We start from the raw sequence: 23,342 nt of genomic DNA, 5'->3' as shown, positions 1-23,342 counted from the left end.
TCTTTCTATTAGAAATACTCTCGTCTCTCATACAGTATTCGTCTGTGCGTCTGTCTCATCACCACAAACAACTTCCTCGTAGGAGGTAGAAGGTAACTATACATGTACCTACCCTCACTACCTACCGTACCTACGACAATATTCACATGCTGACCGGCCATCCTCTGCCAGTCGGACTGGAACGCGGTTACATTAAAACTTGATTATTTGTGGGCTGCACCACACCACACCACAACACACCTCCATGCCCGCCGCCCGCCCGCCGCCGCATCGCAAAATGGGCTCGAAGCATGTGAAAAGATATCTGATGAGAGGGCAGGATAGGTAATGCCTGTCCACTTGCAAACAGCCAAACATGGCGACGGCTCGGGTGTCGTCTCGTCTAAATGTGAATCGTCCGTTTTGCACGACAGATCTCGTTCCTTCGTAGTCGTACCCTCCCTCCCTCCCGTAGCATAAAATAGACCAATTGTCGGGCCCGTCTGCGCGCAGGGCGTTCGTATCGCGCATCTCCACGGCAATTGCAATGAGACAGTCATTAGCTAGGTAGGTAGGTATTATTCGAACAGCTCTTTTATTACCTTACCGACCTGACCAAGCAGCACTGCGCCCGCCCAGCCCATGGCAAACCAGACCTGTTTCAGTGCAGCGACCAAGGTAGTGAGGTAGAGGTAGTGAGGTAGAGGTACAGCACACGCACACGTGTGCTCTGCAAGTCATGCGTCACGAGCGAGGCCATTTCGGCAAATCGTCTGTCTCGCTCTGTCTCCTCTCTCTCTCTAGTACCTCCTAGGAAGTAGACTTTCGGGGAGTCTCATCATCATCATCATCGTGGATTTCGGGGTCAGATGCGCAGCTGACAAGAGAGAGACCCGGTCAAGCGCCGTTGGACAGTACGGTCAGTACCTGACGGGTGACGAGTGTCGAGCGGCACCAACCTAGGAACATGGTCAATGGAACACGCGCGCCGGGGCGCAACCTCGCTTCGGGGCGCCAGGTGCACTGCTGCAGCACGCGCAGGATGTACTGTTCAGGTTAGGTAGCTTCAATTACGGTGTCAGGTAAGGTAAGGTAGTGTGGGTAGTGTGTAGGATGCAAACACCGGAGTAGGGGTGTGGGGGGTACCTGTATGGTGTCTCCTTGGTGATTACATACCGGTACCTAATACCTCATTGTTATTGTCCCGCTGTGATGAGCGTGCGGCGTGCCGCGTGCGCTTCTTCTTTGTTTGTTCTTCCGCCTCTCTCTCGTCGCCGGGCCTGGCCTGGTCAGTCTCGTCAGTGGTCGCCAGCCCCAGCCCCAGCCCCAGCAGCCCTTTCACATGAAGATGCACGGCCAGCGAAATGCAAGAATAGGCTTCGACGTAAGAGGCCACACACTAAAAGGGACGGTCAGTCGGTAAAGTCAGGTAATGCGCTGCGCATGCTGCGGCGCGTGGTGCGCTCACGCTCAGCTCTCCTCTTTCTTTCTTTTTTATCCTTCCCGCCCCAGTCCAGTCCTGTCCTGCTGGAGGTACCTCTACCGCTACCGGCCTCTGCTGCTGAATCTACTCCATTCCCTCCCTCCCCCATCCCCTTCCCCCGCTTTGGTCGAGCCTCTGCCTTCACTTCCCTTGCGAATGACCCCCCAATTGCGTGGTACCGTCTCATACATTATTACCTAACACACACACATTATTACTACATACACACATTACTTTGACGACTGAGCACGAGACACTCCGGTCTAGTGGACCCTTCACACGCCGTTCACGGCAACATCTGCCGGCCCGGAATTGCAGGCATCTGGACGCCTTTCACATGCAACTGGACGAACGCTAAAGCGCCCAAAACTATCCACCAATACCTAATACCTCCTCCCTCTACATGTACCTCCAGCCTACCCTACCCTCGACTTCTTCATCAATCTGCTCTCCGCGTGACGACACTCCCTTGTTCGGGCTACATGTACCTTGCTGAGGCACCACCTCCACCACCACCACCACCAACGGAAACTCCCAAGTCGGTTCTGATGTCTTCCTGATTGTCACCACTACATGTATAGCCACTGCCCATTCTCCACCACGCAATCATACTGCAAGATATGGGGCAGGCAGAGCGCGCAGAACGCGAATCCCGAGCAAGACAGACTGTTGCACGAGCCATTCCCGAAGTTCTGAGATCCAGTATCAAGGCCAAGCATGGAGTGCTCCGAAGCGAACTCATTGACGATCCACAGCCGATAGTAGTCAGCACGACTGCCAGTGCGGCGGGTCCAGTACATCCGTCACATCTGACCATCCGCATCGAACATGGAGGCTGCCTCGACGTGGCCCGAAAGATTTCTGAACGACATTTCGCCACCTCAGACACTCGCCGGTCGAGCCAAGAACGCCCCAATGTCGCTGTCCATAATATGGGATCCATGACAGTTCGAGGAGGCGGATTCCTGAGAGGCATTGGAGGCCAGGAAGAGTATTTGTGCGCGCGAACGACGCTGTACGAGTCGTTGCATGACGACTTCTACTCCTTACCCGTCAAGGGCGGTGTCTTTTCGCCCGATATTCTGGTTTTTCGCGATGCTCATGCCGAGGACTACAAGAAGCGGCAGCGCTTCTTCATCGATGTGATTACGGCTGGCACATTCAAGCATCCGCGAGAGAAGAGTTGGGACGAAAATGCTGATGCCTTTTGCTCGTGTGGTGTCAGCTACTGCGATGAGCACAGGAGCATCATGATGCAAAAGATGAAGGCGGTGCTTCGCATCGCCCAGATGAAGGGTACTAAGCGTCTGATCCTGGGAGCATGGGGAGTCGGAGGCATGAATCATCCGGCCGAAGAAGTCGCTAAGTTGTGGCGAAAAGTCATATCCGGTGCGCAGAGACAACGACGTCCCAACGCAGAGCAGTGGGATTCGATCGATGAAGTCATCTTTGCCCTTCCCGACTCCATTCATCGCAAGACTTTCGAAAAGCATTTCTGCGACGTGATGACGAGGGAGCCTCTGGAGCGGGTGGATTCCGCCACCGCCATGGAAGATGAAGTCTACCAGCAAAAGACCCCCGACGCTCACCTCCTCGCCAGTGCGCAGTCGATCGAACTTCGAATGGAACAGGCGTCCAACGCTTTCTCCAAAGCCAGACTGCGAGACGAGTTACGTGCTGTCAATCGTCAAATCGCAGGCAATCGTGCAGCTCGAGCCTACCGGCACGACGATGGCCACGATGAAAGCGAAGATGTCGAGGACGACTTCGTCGTCGCTGGTTATCCCGCCTCTGACGGAGAAGAAAACACATTCTACGCCTTTGGCGACACGACGACGACCGATTCCGCCTCCGACGCCGACGATGCTCGCTCCGAAGTCTACGAGTTCCGCTTCGGCCAATCCGCCATTTCCGACTCGACTGCCGACGACGACGACGAATTTGACGGGCACTCATGGGTCGGATGCGCCTCCTCGCCACGCTTCGATCCTCAGACCGGTTGGTTTCAAGGCAGCATCGATCAGCTGCACGTGCTGAACAGCGGCGGAAGACTGAAAGACGAAGCATCCATCAGTCCGCGTAGTCCGCTGTTTCAACAGGACGCTTTGCAGGATGTGAAGGAGCCGATGAGTGCTTTGACAGGGCTCTTGGAACGATTCCGCAGACCTGATGTGGTGGATCAAAGCGAGTGAATGCGCCTCATTCTTGTTCTTTTTACGTTGGTGAATTGAGCTCAGATCTAGCCCCCGCAGGAGGGAGCATGAAAGCGACTTTTTTCGTTATACATATATATACACACTCTTGGATGAGAAACAGCGACGATAGCGCAAGCTTCCCCATTTTTTGTGGGAAGGCGAGAAGTATAGAGCCAAAGGAAATATCCAAAAAGATTCTTGGTCATGCACCAAAAAAATGCAGGCGACAGACATACAATGTCACGTAGCCTGTAAATGAGTAAATCCATCTAGGCAGCACGATTATTAAATATATCTCAGATATGTTCGATACGAAACTACCTACAGGTACATACACCGGTTGGTAACTTCCACAACCCTAGATTGTTTTTGAACTAGCAACCCTTGACCGGAAAAGATAAAATCAAAAAATAAAAGGGCGGGCTGCGGGCAGGCAGCCTCTGAAGAAGAACTTGAGAACAGGACCTTGATGAAGAGGTTAAAAAAAAAGAAAAGAAAGAAACCTGATTTTTCAGCCTGGCACATCCTAGTTTGTGAGATGCCGATTGATTGCCTTGCCTACCTGTACCTACCTTAATTATGAAATGGAAGTTTAAAAAAGGAAAACAGGTGCGTTGTCGTCGTACTACATATATCACATGCCCGCCTCGTCGATGCGGTGTACTACATAAAACTCGGGAGGGGGGGCTGAGTCGAAAAAATCCTCCTGCTTGGAGTCCTGAGCGTTCGTTCGGTTGCGCAGTTTGTGTTTGTCGTGAAAAAACATTTTGAAAACAAAACTGCATACTAATACTGTAGCACGACACGGAACTGCCCTCTTGGAACTACCTACCTACCTACCTACCTTACCTGACATTATCGTACCTGGGTTGGCAATCGCAGAGCTAACATCGAAAAAACAATGATGATTTACACTACAGCAGCGGTTCTCATTGTAGTCGGAGCAGGTCTGGTCAGGGCGCAAAATGGTCACGAAGCGTACCTAGCGTCGATTTGTTCGCCGAAAAATTCCAGTGGTGACCCGATTCTAGAGGTCCCTTGCAATGCAGTAGGTGCACATCTCGTCAATCTGTCCAAGATGCACAATGACTGACGCGTGATGTACAGGTTACGGCGATACAAGCACAGTGCATGTACGGGCCTGGATCTCTCGATAGGGTTCTCGCGAACATGTACGGCTTTCATCAAAAGCGACAAGAGGATGATTCTCCCGCAGGTCAAGACGACACTGATAACGGACTGGCACTCCAGGGCAACGACACCCAGCGCGTCTGCATCTGCGAATCGTCATTTTGGGATCAAATTGCCGGGTGCGTCGCTTGCTATGCGAAGCACGGATCGTTGGAGCTAGAAGGAACACTTCCAGAATCTGTACTTCAGAGTGCCAGTTCCACATATTGCGCCGCGACTGCGACGGCTTCAGTCGGTCTCGCAGAATTCCTTTACAGCATGGCAATCGGTGTGACACCTTCTGCTACGCCAACTGCCACTGGTGATGGCAGTTCCTCAGTCAAGTATGCTGATCCTATCGGTAACAAGACAGAGGTCAGCTACTACTACACTCAAGCTGTGACCGGAACCGCAGCATGGTCGGTCCCACACGCCACTGGAACTTCTGGCTCCATTTCATTCACGACCACGAACATCCAGGACGGCCAAATTAGGCCTACTGCTTCGGTCAGCGGCATTGCGTTGAACGCTACTGGCACACAAAGCGGCAATGGCAACGGTGCTGGCAGGTATGAGGCTGTGGGAACGTTGGGAATCTTCGGTCTCGCAGGACTGCTAGCATTCTTATGAGTGCCACCTGCTGGACTACCGGCGCCGGGGACAACTGGGATGGCGGCGTACCGTAAGAGCGAGTTTTCGCGTCGCATAAGAAGGAGTTGGCTCTGCATCTTTGTGGCGTTCTAGTGCTGATCAGTCCAAGTTTGGATTTGCCTCCATGATATCCTTGACCGCTTTGGCTGCTTTCTTCTTCCGTTCCTCTTCGGGCAAGCCCACGCTCTGCTCTTTCACCGCGAGCAATTTGGTCATCAACTTGTCCAGATCGTCAACTTGTATAGCTTCCGAAGCAGGAGTGAAGTCGATTTCAGGCGCATCATATTCATCCTCGTTGTTCAGCGCTGCTTTCATGCCGAATAGCTCGGCAGTCATTTCTGCCTCTTCGGTTCCAAAATCCCCAAAGTCGTCGGCTGTAAAGTCCAGGTCGTCCAGATCGACATCGTCGTCCATTCCTGCCTCCCACTCGTTCGCTTCGAGTGCTTCTTTCAGTCGCTCGAAACCCATCCGCTCACCGAACTCGTTTTTGCCAGCTGCACCGTAATCGACATACTCGAAACCATACTGCGTGCACACATCTTCCTGCTCTTCCTGAACTCCGATTGCTCTGCTCACAGCCTGCTTGCCCATGGGCTTCGCGACGGCAAGGAAAACAGCTTCTGAGACGTATGAGTGCTCGTCTACCACTTGCTGTATGCTCTTCATGGTCTCCTCCGCTTCAGCACTAATCCTGCCATCCACCTGTCGCGGGAAGCAGTAGATCCATGCACCTACTGCGCCAACTACTTCTTTCGCCTCGGGCTTGAGGAAGTCGGACTTCCAGGACTGTACGTCGGATATTTCGTCAATCCAGACCGGTACTCTCGCTTTGTAATATGTCGTTTCGGCGGTCCATTCGTGCGTTAGTCCCGCGGTCGACCCGTCCACGTCCGGCTCTGGCGCAGATCCAGTGAGGTCTTGCGGGTGTCAGCTGTTGTGACTGGTGAACGGCCGTTGGATGCCCTCACCTCTGACAATGTCGAGAGCACCAGCACCACGTGGCCCGAGCAGCAATATGCGCTTGGAGAGTTTGATATCCATCTTGTGCGATAGGGCGACGGGAATGAATTACATTTCAATGGTGACAGTGACACAACTTGAATCCGACGAGGTGATGCAATCAGGTTGAGCGGAAAGTGGAGAAATCATGTTATCTTCACGTGATCGTCAAGTTGCATTCGTGCTCATCGTGGATGGCATGTAGTGGAACGCTGCGTACCGTGCCTGCTAAGGGCGACGTCGCGGCGAGAGGAATCTGCTTTAGAGCACCAGTGTCTGCCAAGTCCCACTGTCTCCCGCTGCTTTGAGCGGCATCTTCACTCGTCCTATGCATGTTGTTCTCCCCCCCCGTCAATCTGGTCGCAAGCTTGCCTGGACCTCGCCATGTTCCTCTCCGTTTCCCTACATGGACTGGAGTTTTATTTCTTGTCCATTTGTTCCATTACCCTCTGCCGCCACGACCTGAGCCGCGGGCACGGTTCACTGTAGCCCTTCCTCTCGCCAATCCTACTCCTCGGCCACGTGCGTTCCGCGATCTGAACATGGGCGCGTTTCTAGCCCTAGTTAGCTTCATCCGTCTCAGCTGCAATGTGGAGTCTTCATACCTCAGCATGTCTGGCACGATGAATAGCCGCACGTGGGAACCCCGAATGTAGACGCGGTCCAGATGTGTGACTCGACCGTCGCGTTGAGTGACATTGATATTCTCGAGCTGGACGTTCATGTTGTCCTCGGCTATGTATCTTTGTTAGCTTCCATCTTCGTATCCCGTTATTGCTTTGCTGCTCGCTCGTTGTAATATTTGGTACCGAACCGTACCTTCGATGAGTTTTCCGCGGTATGTCTGGCCAGAATCGATCTCAACCGTGACTTGATGTCCCTAAAACGTGTTCCATCAGCTGCGAATCCTTGGGTAAGCGCAGGTCCGCCGTAGGGTGGTTGCGGAGAGTCACTTACTGTGGCTTCATTGAGAAGCTTGATCGGAATTCCGATCGTCGAAGTCATGGTTGGCGTCTGGTCGCGTGGTCGTGTGGCCTCTGTCAGTAGTTATGAGGATATGGCACCTTCCAGATTGCGCTGAATGTGCTGAACGTGGTGATGTGGGACGGAGAGGTGTGTTGTCCGGAGAGGTGTGTTGTCGCGAGCGCGAAGGACAAAGCTTAGGTAACTTTTTAGTTTTTGCCAAGCATTTACCTCCTACCGTAGGTACTGCAAGGTACATGTACGCTCTACCTACCTCCGTAGGCTTGACCTTCACGTGCTCTTCCCTCTTTCAGTGCAAGAACAACGCGAAATGAACGTCTCAGCCACAGTCAATGTCCTCCGCTTGCTGGTCAATCCGTCACTGTGTCTTCCGCATCATACGATAGCAACATTCGACCAACTACCAGTCCCTCTTTCGCAAGCCTTCACAAAACATGGGTCAGACAAGAAACCGGATATCAAAGCCGTGGTCCTCGACAAAGACAATTGCTTTGCCCTTCCCAAGACGAACGTGATTCACAAACCTTACATCGCGAAATTTGAAGAACTTCGGACAGCGTATCCTGGCTCAAAAATCCTCATAGTATCAAATTCGTCTGGCACAAATTCGGATCCACATCACGCGGAAGCTGATGTGTTGGAGCAAAATACTGGGATCAAAGTCCTCAGGCACAGCACTAAGAAGCCAGGATGCCATTCTGAGATCATGGAGTACTTTCGTAGTCATCCTGATACAGGAGTGAGCCACGAAAGCCAGATTGCGATTGTAGGGGACAGATTGTTCACCGATATCCTCATGGCAAATATGATGGGAAGCTATGGAGTATGGATTGAAAATGGGGTCAAACAGGACTATGGATTCGTAAGTCATTCATGAACACTTTGTCAATAAATTCGTCTGTATTGATAATATGGTATAGATGACCAGAGTCGAAAAGGGCCTTCACGGACTCTTGGTCCGGAGACAGTTCGTGCCCCCTGAGCCCATGAGCCAATTCGAGTGAACAATGTTTGAGTCCGAGTCTACCTATAACTTCAAGCGCCAGACCGTTAGATCAAGGTACCAAAGTCTTATGTCCTGCGTTTTGCATCTCACGAAGATGAAGCCGAGCTGCTCTCGCTAGCGGTGGTTACAAAGAGGCACTTCAATGTGTGCTTCTTCACTTATCATCAATTCGATCGATTTCGATGGCCTAGAATGGGCAATCTTCGCAGCGTGAAGCTACGCTATACCTTGACGGAGGTGGTGCATGACTGAGGGACCAAAGTCGGCTTCCAGGTCGGACGCTCCGTCGTTCGACCTAACACAATGTCGATGTCTCGATTTGTATACGTTTGCATGCGCCAGTAGACCCAGTTCGAGATATGCATGCTGCACGAGTGCCTTGCTCGGGTACCAGAGCTGGGGCTACATCTGTGCAGACATTGTGCGGAGAAAGACGAGTGGCTGAATGTTGCCTTCGGTAACGATGCGAACGAGTTCACAGGATCGGCCAGTGATATGAAGTCCCGAATATCAGTCGTGGACCGTCTCGAGGTTTGTTGGCCAGCACCCCAGGAGCTTGCACGACAGAGCACGAGCTTCGACTTATCACAAATCGATGCTGAGACAGATGTTGATGGGCGAGGTCGATGGATCCTAGCCCGCCTAAAATGCTGTCCCGCAAGCGCGGTCGAGACTGCGCAACCTGCAGCACCCTCGCAAGGTCCTGCGCAGTAGTCCGTTGTGAGATATTAAAAGACTGTATAGCCGTTCCACAATAGGAATGCGAAGTTGAACACAAGGCTAGCCACAGCAAACCATAAATCCAGTTCAATGACACTGTAGACCCATAGAGTGCCCAGTGGCGGTGCCTGCTTCATCACCGCAAAATAGCCATACGTATTACCGGCGTGAATCAGATAGCACCCAGCAGCGATCGCCACGCAGAGGAAGAGCACTTGCCTGACGACACCCAGTCTGTAAGCAAGCTGCGATTTCATCATATAGATGGCTAGGAACAGGATCGGCAGAATCTTTCCAGAGCGCTTAAATATTGCCGGCCAGATGATGTCTTGGGCGTACTGATTGTACGTCAGAACGTCCAAGGTGAAGTGTAGCATGGTCAAGCAGACCGACCAGAACACTGCATTTCCAATAGGGCCAATAGGCTCGTTATCGCCAAGGCCAACATCGAGAATGTTACCGCTTTCGCCTCGTGCTAGGCCGTCAGAGTACTTGTCGTCAAATGGTTGGCCTTGTTCGAGAAGGGCCTTCTTCTCCTCGTAAATGTCGAGCAGAGTCGTGCCTTTGGCCGGCCTGGCATCATAATCCGGTTTGGTCAACTTCATCTTTGGGGTTGATGTAGGCGCCTCCATTGGATTTCCAGTCTCTTTCGCCGCAGCTCGTCGCTCTTTGCGGTTCCGTGGCTTCTCGTCGTTCGCCATGTTGTCGCAGCTGTCGATATCAGAATCAAAGGAGCAAACCGAAGCCGAAGATGTACTGTAACTCAGGGACGGGCAAATAAGGTTTGGCGTTGCTTTATGTACAGCGCTTGGCGGTACAGCCTTGCCGGACACCTCAGCCACAGTGGTTACCGCCGAAACGGCAGGCGAACCAGGATTGTGAGCACCCCTGCTTCTGTCTGTGTCTCTCCCTCGCCCTCACAAACGTCGATACCTACCTAATAACATAACCACCACCACCACACTCGCTTTCCAACCCCAGCGCTGACATCTCCCAGCAGCCGTTGGGTGCTTCCAACCAAGCCATTATCACACATTGATAGACCCGATCGCTACCACCCGCTGACTGCGAGTCACCAGCGCTTCGACCCACTCGACCAGTTCCCACCACACCGCGCCGGATTCGCGCCCTTTTCCTTCCACCATGGGCTTCGGCGACTTTGTTTCGATATGCGAGAAGACTCCCATTCCACTATGTCTTCTGATAGGACCGAGCTCCCCGATCACAGGCGCACATAGCGTGCAAAGCAACTGCTACGCACGATCCATCGAACTGGCGAACACGATCATCTTCGAAGCCGCGGCTGGTTTCGCACACATTCTCACCCTTACAATGCTGGTTATCATGATAATACACGTGCGGAGTAAATTCACGGCAGTCGGTATGTTGAGGGAGTGGGCGCTGGCTGCGACGGCGCGAGACTAACGGCTTGCAAAGGTCGCAAAGAGATGACATCTTTCTTCTATCTGTATACTTTGCTCACGATGTGCTCACTTGTCATCGACTGTGGTGTTGTCCCACCGGGCAGCAGCGCGTACTCATACTTCGTTGCAGTACAGTGTGGCCTTGTCTCGGCGACATGTATTTGTCTGATGATTGGAGGCTGCGTCGGCTTCGCCATGTACGAAGACGGCACGACACTCTCCGTCTGGTTGATCTACGGATGCAGCACTGTGATGTTCCTGATATCATTTGCAGTTTCACTGCTGACCTTCAAGAGCTGGGCTGGACTCGGACCGGAAAACACAACTGGGCTGTTCGTGGTCGTCTACCTTTTCAGCGCCATCTTTCTGGCGATCTACATCGTCTGCCAGGTAATCATGGTCCTCGGAACACTGGAGCAAAGATGGCCCCTATTGCATATTATCTTGGGAGTCGTGGCTCTCATTATAGGCCAGGTCCTGCTGTACGCGTTTAGCGAGATAATATGCGACAACGTGGAGCATTATCTGGACGGCTTGTTCTTTGCGACGTTGCTGAACCTGTTGGCTGTCATGATGGTCTACAAGTTCTGGGACAGCATCACCCAGGAGGATCTGGAGTTTAGTGTCGAGGAAAAATCGCACAATTGGGAGATCAAGGACAATCAGCCATTCCTGGAGGAGGACCTCAAGCACAACACATTCTATCAGCAAAGCGACAATGGAAGTGGCATGTTCCACCAATCCGGGCGTCGAGGAAGTGCGTATGGATATTAATCGACTCGAAATTTATATTTTTGATGCATAGCGCGGCGCAGCAGACCAGGATTTGCCCACCAAACAGAGTGAATGTAGTCATCTCTAATGTCATAACGAAGGTCAAGATACGATTTGAGTACCCGGATATGACCTTTACCGCTTCTTCAAATCGTTGATAACCATGTATCGCGAAATTCCAATCCACCCCCATCGAAACCATCGCATCTGGCTCACGTGTGCCGTAGTCATCGCTTGCTGCGCCTTTCTCACATCCCCAGGTAAGCTCACCATGAGCAACGGACTGGCAAAAGCCCCCCGTTCTTTCTTCCCCAACACAATCGCCAGCACGCTCACCAACGAGTCCAACACACTACTGTACTTTCGCACCATATTCGTCGTCGTCAACGTATACAGCTTCACAGGGTTCTCCCACCCAGTATGCTTCAGCATCAAAGTTCTCAGAAAAGTCGTACAGCCATGTAGCAGCGAAATGTGATTGGGATGTCCACTGATTCCGCCTTCGTCGAATGTGATCAGGACGTCAATGAGGGTCTCTGGTGGTGGAGCTGCTTTCTGCTTCTTGGAAGTGGTAGTGGTGGAGGCAGAGGCAGTGGCAGAGCCCACATTCTTCGTCGTCGTCGTCGTCGTCGTCTGAGAAGGAGCAAAATACTTCATCAAAGTCTGCGAAATGAGTTTCGCATCCCACGTAGTCGTCATAGAATCCGGAAAATTGTTCTCGTCCTCAATGACCACGATATGTTCAGGTTTCCGCAGACCTAGCAGGAGAGCGGATGCTACGAGTTCTTTTTTGCGAATGTGGCCGAGACCGTCTGCGTCGCCGCTGCTGAAGCATAATATTACAACCTGATTGCCGAGTTCTGGGCGCGTGAGATGGCGGATCGTGGGAGCGAAGAACATGGCTTCGTCGTCTGGGTGGGCTATTACGAGGCATATCCGCTTGCCGGTGAGGGTTGGGAATGCTCTGGTCATGTAGGCTGTGAAGAGCCATAATGCCAGGATGAGGATGGGAATTTGCCAGGAGAGAGTGTGCATCTTGAGGTTTTTGGAATACCGTTTCTTGAATGTATTACTCGGCCGCGATGTCGCATGTTGGTGTGCTTTGGTCATTATATAGAATGGCAACAAAATGAAGATGGGTTCAATGGCGCGCCTTGTTGCCTCGGAGGACAGGACTACACAGCCGATCGTCACTTGGCTCAATTTGACATGACCTACTACATGTACCTCCTAGTACATTTCACTACCTCGAACATGACACCAATACCAAATCCCTTCCACAAAGTGTAGGTGTTCTTACTTGTATATGTGCAACAGATTAGAAGTTGCAGAGAGAGTTGCAAAATTTGCAAACGCGCAATATTCGAAGTCATTTGACCAGCAAGACTACAATCCACGCAACATCAACCAAAAGGTGCTATTAAGTTACCAGGTAGGTACGTAGAAGTCCGCAAGCAACGACAGCAACTAAGGCGGACAGACGAGACGAGTACCTATGCAGATTGATTTCACGTACCGTGTGTAGTTCCCGGTTACGGAGTGGGCATTCGCATATCACTTACCGCCAGTATCGTTGCCAAAGCCCTTGGGATACTTGCGGGTATGGTCTGCTTGACCATTATAGGATCCATGATCTTTTCCCTCGTGTGCGAGATCAGTAGCGCCAATATTCTCGAAGCTGTCGTCGTTGCCGCTGTCTTCCACCTCGGATACACAGTCAAGAGAGACATTCTCGAATTGAGCACCAGTATTTGCAGCCCGAGAGCCGTCCTCAAACCATTCTTTTCTCTTTGCTTGTGGCTGCACCTATGTGCTGGAAGAGCTCCTTCGAGTGTCTTCTGCTTTATCTTCTTGCTCTTTCCCACGTGAAGTGAAATGCCGCCAGTCTTCTCGGGCTCCTTACTCTGCTTCTTGGCAGTATTCTCAGTGATTGGCTCAGACGTGGCCAGAGTGAGATCTCTGCGACGAGAGTGAGCCCTCCATGATAGAGATTATAAGAGGACACATATCAGGCGCGCAGAACCAAGACCATGCATCAAGCAAACGGGATCTTGAGGCATGCACCTCGGCAGAACTTATTGCGCATTCGTGGTAGATTCACATACGGCTAAAGAATGGACGAGGCGTCACAGGCACGGCCGAACACATTGCTGTTCCGAATTCTGTAATTCATCCATTAGGCGAGCAGCTCAGAAGATAGTTTGCTTGCTCTGTCAGCTGCGATCTCACACATAGCCTTCGAACATGTGTGTCAGCCTTGACTGATGAAACAAGCAGCGGACAAGGGTCATCCCTGAGTGCAGATACTCACCTTAATGGCAGCCAATCTTTCCGACTCTAGGTCACTGTTTGCGATTCGTTGACGCATATCATCCATTATCACCGATCGATTCCTTCCGTTCACGAAAACAACATAACGCAGGCCAGGATACTTTCTCTCATACTCTTCGTTAAGCGCGAGGAGCTGCTCGGTCTCATCTGCCGTCCCTTGGAGCTGCGCCTGCTCGGCTTGAGACTGCGCACTTTCCACCTTCTTCGCACCAAGACGTGGGTGCGAGCCTAAGATGCTCTCGAGCCACTCCGTATCTGAAGACGAGGCAGACTCTGCCAGATCGGTGAGTTGGACACCCACAGCCGAAATGAGGTCGGCGTAGCTCTCGAACTGCTTTTCATGCAGAAGAGGGACGGAGAGCGTATGGAGCTGCGTGCTTGGCTCGAAGAGCAAGTCCAGGATGGCAGCTCGATCCTTTGTTGGCAGCGCCATGATGTCCGCGATGGGTGGTAGCTTCGGCGATGTCATGGTGGGAGATGAAGCTTGCGGCTCAGAAGTCAGAAGTAAGGTTGTACTGTAACCTTGGGTGTAGGGCCTTTCGTTATGCGCCTCTAGGTTAGGTAGCCAGGTAGGTAGTAGTATGATGGTGTATGTGAAAAGTGTACAAAGGAGGTAAGGTAAGGTACCTGTATAGAGGTGTTCTCGGAGAGTTGTGGTTGAAATCTGGCAAGCTCCACCTTTGAAAGTCACGGCCCGGTTGCGAGGAACAGATCCACTCTCGGACTCCCCAGCGCCAGCCTCCACTTGCTAGGAAGTCGAGTCTTGGACGACGACCATGTCTAAGGTACTAACCTTATTCTTGAGCAGCCAGGAAACATGGCGGGGATGGATGTTGGTGGAGACTGGAGAGCACACAGGTTTACGATTCCCGTCGCGCCAACGGTGTGGAATTCGGGGTGCATACCTGTTGAACTTAGGTACTTGGTAGTATGCTACCTAGGTACCTAAAGGTACTGTAGGTAGCATACCGTAGCATAGCAAAGCCATCCTTCGCCATCGTCGCCATCGATGGTGGCCTCTCGGCCATTTCGAGAGGATTCACTAGGAGGTAGCAAAAAAGGTTCCACATTCGGCATCGTTACATGTAGTGATTGATGGTGGCGGGCAGTTGGAGGACCTCCTGTACCGAAAACCCTCCTTGTCCAGTCTTGACTCTTTTCGTGGCCATAACGGCACAACGGCGAGAGGTTGATGCAGGTGATGTTTCGCTTGCGTCCAAAGGCATTCCCTCTCACCTCCTTGTCCCGTGTCCGTAGAACCACACGGCAGACATACACTTCTCTCCTATAAAGTCTCTCCGTGTCGATTGGCTCTGCAAGGGCATGGTAGGATGGCCGTCTTTGGCCGTAGTGCTCGTCGAAAGCTAATTCGTCGTTTGAGATCAAAGGTGAGCCCGACCGAGACACTACTACTACGCGTGCGCAACGGGCCTCCGCCTCCTCCTCCTCCTCCTCTTCCTCTTCCTGCGGTGCGACTGTGTTACCGCTTTCCCTTGCACACCATATCACCACCAGCAGGCGACTTCTCCCACCAAGCAGCCACTTCACCAGGTGTAATGTCTCACGCGCCGATGCCACCAATCTGCGACAACCGATCTAATCTAGGACCATTGGATGCCAACGCTTCGTAGAGCGCACCTGAAGGAACTTCCCGTACCACTCGAGCGTCATGTCATTGAATGGCCTCGATGCGACCGAAGTTCAGGAGGCATACCAGTCGGCCATTGCGGAGGCTGGAGGATGGTGCGTGGAATCCGGGGGTCGCGCAAATCTGGACCACGAGCACTGACGGGGTAGGCACAGGTTCCTGCTGAAGTACGAATCAAGAGACGCGGTGAATTTGTTGAGCAAAGGCAAACATGGCGTATCTGAAGCACGCAATGCGCTGGCGGCCTACCCAGAGGCTTCGCCGCTGTATGGGCTGCTCATGTATCGACGGCGGCGTATACTCATAAAGTATATACCAGAGGGGACTTCACGACTTTTGCAGGGTGAGGCGCATGCGGAATACCTAGCTATCTCATGGTGGTCGCAGGTTGCTGACTGGTCTGTACAGCTCGAACGTTGGTCCACCTCCAAGATGTGCTCGAACACTATGCACCTCACGAAACGCTGCTGGAGCTAACAGACAGCGATGGGTTGAATGACACCGCTCTCGCCGCTTCCTTCCACCTGCACACCGCGTCGCCATCTCCCGGCCCCGGCCGTCTCGACGAGTTGCGTGAAGAGGAGGAAGATGATGGTGCTCAGGGAGACTCTAGCAGCGCCAACACTTCTGCGGCGACAACATTGGGTCCGCAAAGATACGGAGCAGATCGAGGTATTGGGAAGCGAGCACAACGTTCCATGACTTCACTGCATTCACTCAACCCCAACACCCCACCTGCCGCAGGGCTGTCAATAGGAACGCCAGCTGAAGTACCTAGCCTAAATGTTCCGTCTGCCATCAACCCTGGTCCACTCCCATCGACATCACACGAACCACCAGCATCACTTCCGGCAGAGGCTCCACGAATAAGTGCATCGCCTGGTCCTGAGTCTGACACAATGGTCCCTCAGGCACAGTCGGCTCACGCAATCGACATTACTGTCACGCGCAGTGACCTTGAATCCAGCTCGCAGTCACCAGAAGGAGAGGCTACTGAACTCCCACAACGTCGACAGTCACTCGGCGCAATCTCGCTTATGCGCTCGCAGTCAATGGACGATGACCCGTACGACTTCAGTCAGTATGATGCATTATTCAAACCAAAGATTAAACTTGGTCCACGACCGATCACCGCGCCGGATAAGGTGAAGCGCCCGGCAGCACCTAGAGTCTCGGCCGTGCCTGGCAACGTGAAGACTGTTCCCAAAAAGCAGGAACCAACCACGCCACAGTCGCAAGGCCAGCCTTTCATGCCTCGATCGGCAACTGCCCCATCACCTCTCGAGTCTGCAGCACCTGCGTTACCATCGGCGCCAGAAATTCCCATGTACACTCCGCGACCGATGTCGCGCGGGAGCATCAGATCAGCACCTTCGCACAAACCTGGCCCTATGAGCGCAGACAAGCTAAGACTCATGAAAGCTGTGGAGCTGCGCAGAAAGCAGATGCGCAAGTCGCACGGCACAACGTTCAATCCGATCAACGAAGAACTACCAGATGTACCAGCTGTACCAGATGTGCGCCAGCCATCTGCAGTGGTTGAGGCGAAGTCCCCTGTGCCGCAGCATCAAAGTCAGAGCAAGGCAAATTCAGAACAGGAACCCGAAGTGAACAGCACCGATGACGAAAGCCAGAATCAGTCGTCCAAAGCAGACTCAGGCATCGAGATCCGATATGGTACTCCTGATACTCAACGGACCGAAGAGACGATTGAGGAGGTTCCTGAACATGCCGTGGTCGCTTTAGGTTCTGATGAAGAAGAGTTAGAAGTGCCCTCGAGCGAGACGACAACAACTTTGAATGACCCAAGTTCCAACATCGACAATGGCGATCACGAGGACATCCATACTGATGCAGCTTCAACGACAGCCAGTCAAACGCCCACAGAGCAGCCAACAGTATCGGAGCATGGCAGTGAAGGTACGACGAGAGGGCCAAGGATAGTGCTGGCAGATGAGACACCTCCGCGAGTATCTGCCACTGAAATCGTTGCCGAATCCGACCAGGAAGATGGCGACGCAGCAGAGCCTGTGAAAGATCATGATAAGCAAGATCATGATAATGCCGATGTTCAAAGCTCAACAATGGATGTGGCGAAGCGCAGACGAGGAATCGTGGAGCCATTGTCGCTTGACACAACCCCGGGAAATCCAGACGATGACGATCTGGACTCTGATGATGACGAATTCTTCGAAGAATTGCATAGTGCTACAGTGCAGGAGGCGAAGCCCATAACAGTTGCCAGGTCGCCCATAGCATTAGCGTTCCATGCGAGGCGTTTGAGCGCTGAAACCCTCGCTTCGGTCAACTCTGTACAGATGGCTAGAGCGGCTAAATCTGCTCCAAGTGAAGCATCAGATCATGAAGTGCGGTCACCTTGGCTTGGTTCTTCCCCCGCATCCCCCGCGAAGAATCAAGAGTCGGCATCCGCTGCACGCGCCCGCAATGTGTCGTCTGGCATCTCGAAACGCATACAGGCACTGACAGAGCGGTCAATCAAGGAATCGAGCCCTCCATCGACTGCTGCATCCCCGGGAGGGCCTGGGAAATCAAGTCGCAGGACTCCGCCAGGATCTCGAGCCTCGTACAGACGTCAAAGCAGACATAGCGCGGCAACCACACCTACACTGACTACACCCTCTGAGGAGGATCGGCCAGCCTGGAGTGTGCAACACGACCCTGTTACCAATAGAAATACCGTGTCTGTCTCCACGCGCATCGCTCGTCCGGGTGTGCCAATGCCCATCACCACGCGAACGGCGACAATTCCAGAGCCATCCTCTGGTGATGAAGTTATCAAGACGCCTACGACACCAGCGATTGAGGTCGACCCTCCCCAAAGCTCAGCCCATTCTATAAAGTCAATCGACTCCCGTTCGCTGCACTCCCATTCTCGTGGACGTCGATTCGGGTTGCAGAGGCATCATTCGACACCCGCTCTAGATGAATTTCCCCCGCCGCCGCCCAATATTCGCATCTCTTCAACCATGTCGCTTCCAGTCCCTGACGAAAATATTGCCCCTAAGGAGGGCAACAAAGCCAGCCGCTTCTTCAAGCGCATGAGCGTATTGGCGGGACCCAAAAAGAAGAGTGGACCGCACTCGCCACCTGCCTCGAGAAGCCCGCTGAAATCCCAGAGCACTCTCTCGCCTCCCCAGAGTGCTCGGCCTATGAGCGTGGCAGCGACAAAGTCTGACACACCACCTGCTGCCGTCGTGGGCGATCTAAATGTTCAATTTCCAGACTCTCTAGTAAGTTGCCGAATTTCTCGAGTTCGTTCAATGCTAACAATGCTGTAGCTGTGGAAACGGCGCATTGTCACTGTTGATGATTATGGCGTTCTGCAATTTGCCATTGCTCAAGCCATGGACATTCATCGAGGCGTTGCCATGAAAAGATATCCTCTTACGGAGTTTAAGGCACCCTTTGTGCCAGATCTTGATCAGCAGGAGCTGCCGCATTCCGTTGTACTGGAATTTGACGACGGAACTTCGTTACAGGTTGCATGCGAGGACGCAATGACCCAACGTCAGGTCCTCTCGCTGCTTACTACCTATTGGAAGGCTTACATGGATAATATGACGGAGGTGTAAGCCCGCACCTACTGCGGGTGCTGCAACAACACCCCTTAGCATCACTGCTCTTGGACCGACGTTACGAAATTCTTTTGACTGTTTGATACCCCAATCTGGATTACGCCGGCCATTATACTCCAGCAGATCTTATACTGCCTTTTTTTTGCTCTGCGTTCAGCGATCAAAGCGACCTCTCCTGGCCGAGGGGAATGACCTCAGTTTCTCTTTGCAATGTCTCCTTGCACATATATTTTAGTGGCCGCCGTGCTTGTATGGACTAGTACGCGAAGGAGACGCACAGCGCTGTAGTCATTTGGCTGCAGCTTACTAATGACAATGGACTAGGTGTCGAGATCATGATGAAAAAGAATGAGATCAACAGCTTCTGCATGATTCCATACATATATCATTTCATGGTCATCGCACAGATCCATTATTCATTCTAAAAGCTTAGAAAATCTCCTCCAGCCTCTCACTGCCCCAATTCCTCGTGCCTGCGGCAACCTCATCTCTGATTTGCCAGTATTCGTGATTAAATTTCCAGAATTCTTCGCCAGTGACAGGGTGTTTGGCCTTGGCAAACCATCGAGGAACAAATTCTTCTCCCTTGGCCTCTCTTATCCGTCTTCGCGCGCGCTGTCCTTCTTCGACCCGAGTTTTCTCCTCGGCAGCCAAGTCATACTCGGCATCTTCCATGGCTCTTTGATCAGGTCGGAGTCTAGAATCCGTAGGGGCAATCAAAGGTCTCAACTTGTCAGGCAGGTCGTTCAGTGTCACCACAAAGGGGGTGAGGTTGAAGGGAATCTCGCCCAGTGGTGGTCTGTAGTGAGCTTCCCACACGAGGAACGCCTTGTCACCCTTTTCCGCAGAGCCTTCGCTGGGACCTACCGACCCTTCGTAGCCAGGCGTCAGACGAGCGTAGATCTTGTCGTTCCACCTGCCACCAAGGGACCAACGCGTCTTGCCTCCCTTGTCGAGGACCTTACCGGACACGTGAAAGGCAGAGGATGCTTTCCAGCCACGTGGCTTGAAGTCGATCACAGCGGTCTCGCCGGTCGTCCAGTTCTTGACTTCCATGAGGCCATAGTTGTCAACCACAGGATTGCCAGTCAGGATGCCCACCACTGAAGATGTGACTTTTTTCCAGGTGTATACTTCTTCTGGACTGCCGTCGATAGGTCGAATGTGAAGGTACCATGTACCAGTGGGGTTGAACTCGAACGATTTGCCATAGAATTTCGACTTTACGTTGGACTCGCCATAGTAGGTCCACTTGGACGACTCCGCGTAGGCTGCTCCTATGGGCGGGTGATGGGCGACCTGCTCAATGAAGAATCGATAGCCTTCGTCGGGGCGTACATATTCAAACGTCTCACCAAGAAGTGGGTTGAATGGCTTGGCCACACGGCCGATTGTGCTTGCGTACTCAGAAGCTGCAAACGCAGCAACATAGACCATGCGCTCTGAAGAGTCGGTACGATCAGCTGCGGTGTTGAGGAGATTTGTATACTCCATGTCTGCCACCACAGCATAATGAAGGGATGTAGGCTCGTTGAATGTGACAGGCAGTGTCATCTTGGTCATGTCTTTGCCTATCATGGACTTGAGCACAGCCTATCAAATGGTCAGTATCGTACCTAGAGCATCACATCGGCAGAAGTACGTACCCAGAGCGAGACCTTTGGTCTATTGTCTGCATCGATCTTAAGACGTTTCCGCAGACCATCCTCGTAACCACGATAGCTTTTCGAGATTTGTTGCTCCTTCTGTTGCCTCTCAGCTTCAACAGCAGAGGTATCTCGCGCGCCATCTTTGTGAGCCATTGTTGGTCCGGGCGACTTAGGTGGTTCTGGTAGCGTATCCACTACTTCCACTACGCCAGCATCAATAGCATCGAAGAATTCGTCCTCTTCCTCACTCTCGTCGTCAGAAATTTCGTTGTTCGTAAGCTCAGCAATAGTGTGGCGTTTCTTCGCAGCATGTCCTGGAGGAATATCTAGCAGAGGTTGTGTAGTGTCTCCGCCTGCGACCAAGGGTGAGACGGCTCTGGATGCAGCCGCCGTTCCATCGAGGGCCTCTTTCAACGCCTTCTTGGTCCGTTTCCTCTTATCCTCGCTTTCGCCAATGCGATTTTCGAGTTCCTCCTGTTCTCGCGCCACCTTGGCCATGCTATCCTCCCAAAGCCTCCTGACATTTTGTTCACGGTCAAGTCGGTACTGCCAGTACGCCTCATGATCACGTGATATTCGGAGGAGGTCCATGAGCAGGCCTTTGAGGTTGCCTACGGCCATCTCATATGACGATAAAGCTTGCGCTACAGTCGGGTGACCTAGCGTTGTGTTTGGACTCTTATCCTTTTCGCTGCGTAGTGCAGCAGAAACTTGCTCGAGCAGATCAAGTTGGAGCTTAGCCGACTGTGCTGTAATACTGAAGGCGTCCTTGTTGGCAGGCTTGATCTCGTGGCTACTCGCGTCATCGCCATACTCTTCATCGTCGTCAAGATCGCCCTCGATGGTGGCGGTGCCCGTTCGGCTCAAGTTGCGAATAGCCACCGAGCCGCCATCGGCTTCGCTAGGGTCGTAAGCGCTCAAGTTGCCATCACCAAGCGCACTGGCAGCTACAGGTGTCGAGAGGCCACTAACGGCGGTGCCTGGTGTAAGGCCAGCTCCGCCATGGGCTACATCAGCCTCTCTCGTCCTGATCCGCTCGAGCTGCTCATGCTTGGCGCTGGCTTCCTGTCGTTCGCGCCGTTGTTCTTCCTTGGCTTCATCCTTCGCCCACTGAATGGCGTTGTTCAACGCCCAAAACCACCGCTTTGCTTCCACCTGGTGATTCGCTTTCAGATCGTACTTGACCGAGCTCTTGCCATGAATCTCGAAGTGTAGCTTGTCCTTGTCCTTGGGGTCCATTTGCAGGGTTGCAATGCGCATATTGATGGCGCCCCGACAGGCACTTCCAGCGTCATCTTGGTGCTTGTAATAGGACAGTACCCCATCTTCCAGCACGAACCAACGCAATTTGTAGCCAGAGGTGTAGTTCGTCCACTTCTTCAAATATCCCTTCATCTCCCGACTCTCTTTGCTGCCAGGTCCTCCCTCTCCGGTCGGCACTCCGCTGGCTTGAGGACCACCACCGAGGATCGTCTGTTCCTGTATCTGCCTTTGCGCCGCTGCAGCAGCTGGCGATCTCTTGAGAATCGCTCGCGTCTTGTCGTCTTTGGTGACATCTTGGGGCAGCTTGCCTTTACGATCTCGGCGAAACGGATCTGCGCCATTCAGAAGTAATAGTTGTGCCAACTTCAGGTCTTTCTTTCGTGCCGCCTCGTGGAGCAGACTTCCCCAGTCTGCTGTGGTTGCCGACTCCGTCGCAAGCTCTGGGCTATTGATGTCTATTATCGATCTGACCCGGCTGTCGTTCAGCAGCTCCTCCAGACTAGCATAGTCACCCTTCGCAACGAGCTGGTGTATCGTGCGGACCTGCTGGTCAATATATACGGACCTCGCCAGCCGCAACATCTGGAAGATTTCCGGACTGCGAGCCACATCTAATGCGGTCTTGCCCTGGTGGTTTGCGTTCGAGTCGTTGAGGTCCTGCTGCTCGAGCAGAAGCTTCACCACTGGCACACGCCCAAGAGATGCAGCAATGTGTAGAGGAGTGTTGCCGTCTCGATCTCGGGCATTGATGTCCGCATCGTGCTGAGAGAGTACATACTCAATTACCGCCATTTCAGCACATTGTATCGCCAGGTGCAGGATGGTCGTCCCTTCCAGCTTCGCTCCATCCTCCGCCCGCGTGGCCTTCGCGATTGCTGCCGTGTCCCCATTACGCAAGGCTTCGAACACCTTGAACAGCCGCACGCTCTGTTCTATGGAGGCACCCTGTGTTGCGCTGCTGGGCGTGATCGGACTGTCATTCGTCGGCGAGCTCGGCCCTGGAATAACCTGTGTGTTCGACATGGTCGTGGAGAGATGGGGTCGGTGGCTCGATTGTATCGATTGTCGCACTGGCGAAAGGTATTGGCTGCCATTGGGGCTGGCACTCGGTCCATCGCCTGGAACCGCCATCTCGTCCTCGTCGTTGTTCGAGCTCAAGGCAGGCACTTTGGAGGCGCTGCTGAGCCTTTGCAGCAAGAGTTTGCTTTTGCTTCGCTTGCTGGAAGGCCACGAGCGTCAGTGGGATGATCAAGTGATTCTCCTTTGGCCCCTCGCCAAGTATTTCGGCGGTTCTGCTTGGTGGACTAAGAATAAGGTATGGAATTGCCAGAACGGACGCGTTCGAGTTCGGATCACACTCACTGGGACTGGGACTGGGACATTGTGGGGCTGCTCGTCTCCGGAAAGCTTCGTGGCTCTTCGTGACAGGTCAATCGTCACCTAATCACTCGGAAGTATGGAGTGTCTACT

General features: G+C 52.8%; 12 protein-coding genes across 12 annotated transcripts; 5 read left to right on the top strand and 7 right to left on the bottom strand.

Annotated features, from left to right (window-relative positions):
• Positions 1-27: 27 nt before the first annotated feature.
• Positions 28-3,935, bottom strand: SEPMUDRAFT_154123 (uncharacterized protein; the record flags this gene model as incomplete). Its single annotated transcript, XM_016907547.1, has 7 exons — positions 1,688-3,935; positions 1,156-1,378; positions 907-1,026; positions 587-709; positions 241-542; positions 126-176; positions 28-96 (listed from the first exon to the last, which is right to left on the bottom strand). Exons 1-7 carry the CDS (start codon positions 1,691-1,693, stop codon positions 28-30), a joined length of 894 nt encoding a protein of 297 aa, XP_016763377.1. The 5' UTR covers positions 1,694-3,935.
• On the top strand, positions 1,518-3,935 carry SEPMUDRAFT_147180 (uncharacterized protein). The gene has a single exon (XM_016904133.1). The coding sequence runs from the start codon at positions 2,083-2,085 to the stop codon at positions 3,652-3,654; it is 1,572 nt and encodes a 523-aa protein (XP_016763376.1). The 5' UTR covers positions 1,518-2,082; the 3' UTR covers positions 3,655-3,935.
• A 427-nt stretch (positions 3,936-4,362) lies between these two features.
• On the bottom strand, positions 4,363-6,557 carry SEPMUDRAFT_147179 (uncharacterized protein). Its single transcript, XM_016904132.1, has 2 exons — positions 6,447-6,557; positions 4,363-6,395 (listed from the first exon to the last, which is right to left on the bottom strand). Exons 1-2 carry the CDS (start codon positions 6,517-6,519, stop codon positions 5,578-5,580), a joined length of 891 nt encoding a protein of 296 aa, XP_016763375.1. The 5' UTR covers positions 6,520-6,557; the 3' UTR covers positions 4,363-5,577.
• SEPMUDRAFT_161474 (uncharacterized protein) lies at positions 4,363-6,557 on the top strand. The gene is made up of 2 exons (XM_016907941.1): positions 4,363-4,705; positions 4,765-6,557. The coding sequence occupies exons 1-2, from the start codon at positions 4,559-4,561 to the stop codon at positions 5,455-5,457; spliced, it is 840 nt and encodes a 279-aa protein (XP_016763374.1). The 5' UTR covers positions 4,363-4,558; the 3' UTR covers positions 5,458-6,557.
• A 368-nt stretch (positions 6,558-6,925) lies between these two features.
• SEPMUDRAFT_21869 (Sm-like ribonucleo protein) lies at positions 6,926-7,482 on the bottom strand (the record flags this gene model as incomplete). Its single annotated transcript, XM_016908343.1, has 4 exons — positions 6,926-7,031; positions 7,083-7,212; positions 7,297-7,357; positions 7,435-7,482. Coding segments are annotated over 4 exons (345 nt in total), but the record flags the coding sequence as incomplete, so codon positions are not given.
• Positions 7,483-7,771: 289 nt separating this feature from the next.
• SEPMUDRAFT_161471 (HAD-superfamily phosphatase) lies at positions 7,772-9,126 on the top strand (the record flags this gene model as incomplete). Its single annotated transcript, XM_016907940.1, has 2 exons — positions 7,772-8,323; positions 8,382-9,126. The coding sequence occupies 2 exons, from the start codon at positions 7,772-7,774 to the stop codon at positions 8,463-8,465; spliced, it is 636 nt and encodes a 211-aa protein (XP_016763372.1). The 3' UTR covers positions 8,466-9,126.
• A 69-nt stretch (positions 9,127-9,195) lies between these two features.
• Positions 9,196-9,888, bottom strand: SEPMUDRAFT_138988 (uncharacterized protein; the record flags this gene model as incomplete). The annotated part of the gene is made up of 1 exon (XM_016902894.1): positions 9,196-9,888. The coding sequence occupies one exon, from the start codon at positions 9,886-9,888 to the stop codon at positions 9,196-9,198; it is 693 nt and encodes a 230-aa protein (XP_016763371.1).
• A 280-nt stretch (positions 9,889-10,168) lies between these two features.
• SEPMUDRAFT_147174 (uncharacterized protein) lies at positions 10,169-12,443 on the top strand. Its single transcript, XM_016904131.1, has 2 exons — positions 10,169-10,568; positions 10,625-12,443. Exons 1-2 carry the CDS (start codon positions 10,331-10,333, stop codon positions 11,383-11,385), a joined length of 999 nt encoding a protein of 332 aa, XP_016763369.1. The 5' UTR covers positions 10,169-10,330; the 3' UTR covers positions 11,386-12,443.
• Positions 11,521-12,420, bottom strand: SEPMUDRAFT_38297 (phosphatidylinositol glycan class L; the record flags this gene model as incomplete). The annotated part of the gene is made up of 2 exons (XM_016908699.1): positions 11,521-11,919; positions 11,992-12,420. 2 exons carry the CDS (start codon positions 12,418-12,420, stop codon positions 11,521-11,523), a joined length of 828 nt encoding a protein of 275 aa, XP_016763370.1.
• A 996-nt stretch (positions 12,444-13,439) lies between the features above and the next one.
• On the bottom strand, positions 13,440-14,267 carry SEPMUDRAFT_79736 (uncharacterized protein). The gene is made up of 2 exons (XM_016910225.1): positions 13,697-14,267; positions 13,440-13,621 (listed from the first exon to the last, which is right to left on the bottom strand). Exons 1-2 carry the CDS (start codon positions 14,183-14,185, stop codon positions 13,562-13,564), a joined length of 549 nt encoding a protein of 182 aa, XP_016763368.1. The 5' UTR covers positions 14,186-14,267; the 3' UTR covers positions 13,440-13,561.
• Positions 14,268-15,235: 968 nt separating this feature from the next.
• On the bottom strand, positions 15,236-23,201 carry SEPMUDRAFT_123579 (Oxysterol_BP-domain-containing protein). The gene is made up of 5 exons (XM_016901852.1): positions 20,607-23,201; positions 18,664-20,553; positions 15,773-18,615; positions 15,520-15,707; positions 15,236-15,459 (listed from the first exon to the last, which is right to left on the bottom strand). Exons 1-2 carry the CDS (start codon positions 23,001-23,003, stop codon positions 19,390-19,392), a joined length of 3,561 nt encoding a protein of 1,186 aa, XP_016763366.1. The 5' UTR covers positions 23,004-23,201; the 3' UTR covers positions 15,236-15,459; positions 15,520-15,707; positions 15,773-18,615; positions 18,664-19,389.
• On the top strand, positions 15,386-18,957 carry SEPMUDRAFT_105531 (uncharacterized protein; the record flags this gene model as incomplete). The annotated part of the gene is made up of 4 exons (XM_016900582.1): positions 15,386-15,459; positions 15,520-15,707; positions 15,773-18,615; positions 18,664-18,957. 4 exons carry the CDS (start codon positions 15,386-15,388, stop codon positions 18,955-18,957), a joined length of 3,399 nt encoding a protein of 1,132 aa, XP_016763367.1.
• Positions 23,202-23,342: the final 141 nt, after the last annotated feature.

Source organism: Sphaerulina musiva (genome assembly GCF_000320565.1).
Source record: "Sphaerulina musiva SO2202 unplaced genomic scaffold SEPMUscaffold_2, whole genome shotgun sequence".
Lineage (NCBI taxonomy): Eukaryota > Fungi > Ascomycota > Dothideomycetes > Mycosphaerellales > Mycosphaerellaceae > Sphaerulina > Sphaerulina musiva.
This window is presented reverse-complemented; position numbering and strand designations above follow the sequence as displayed.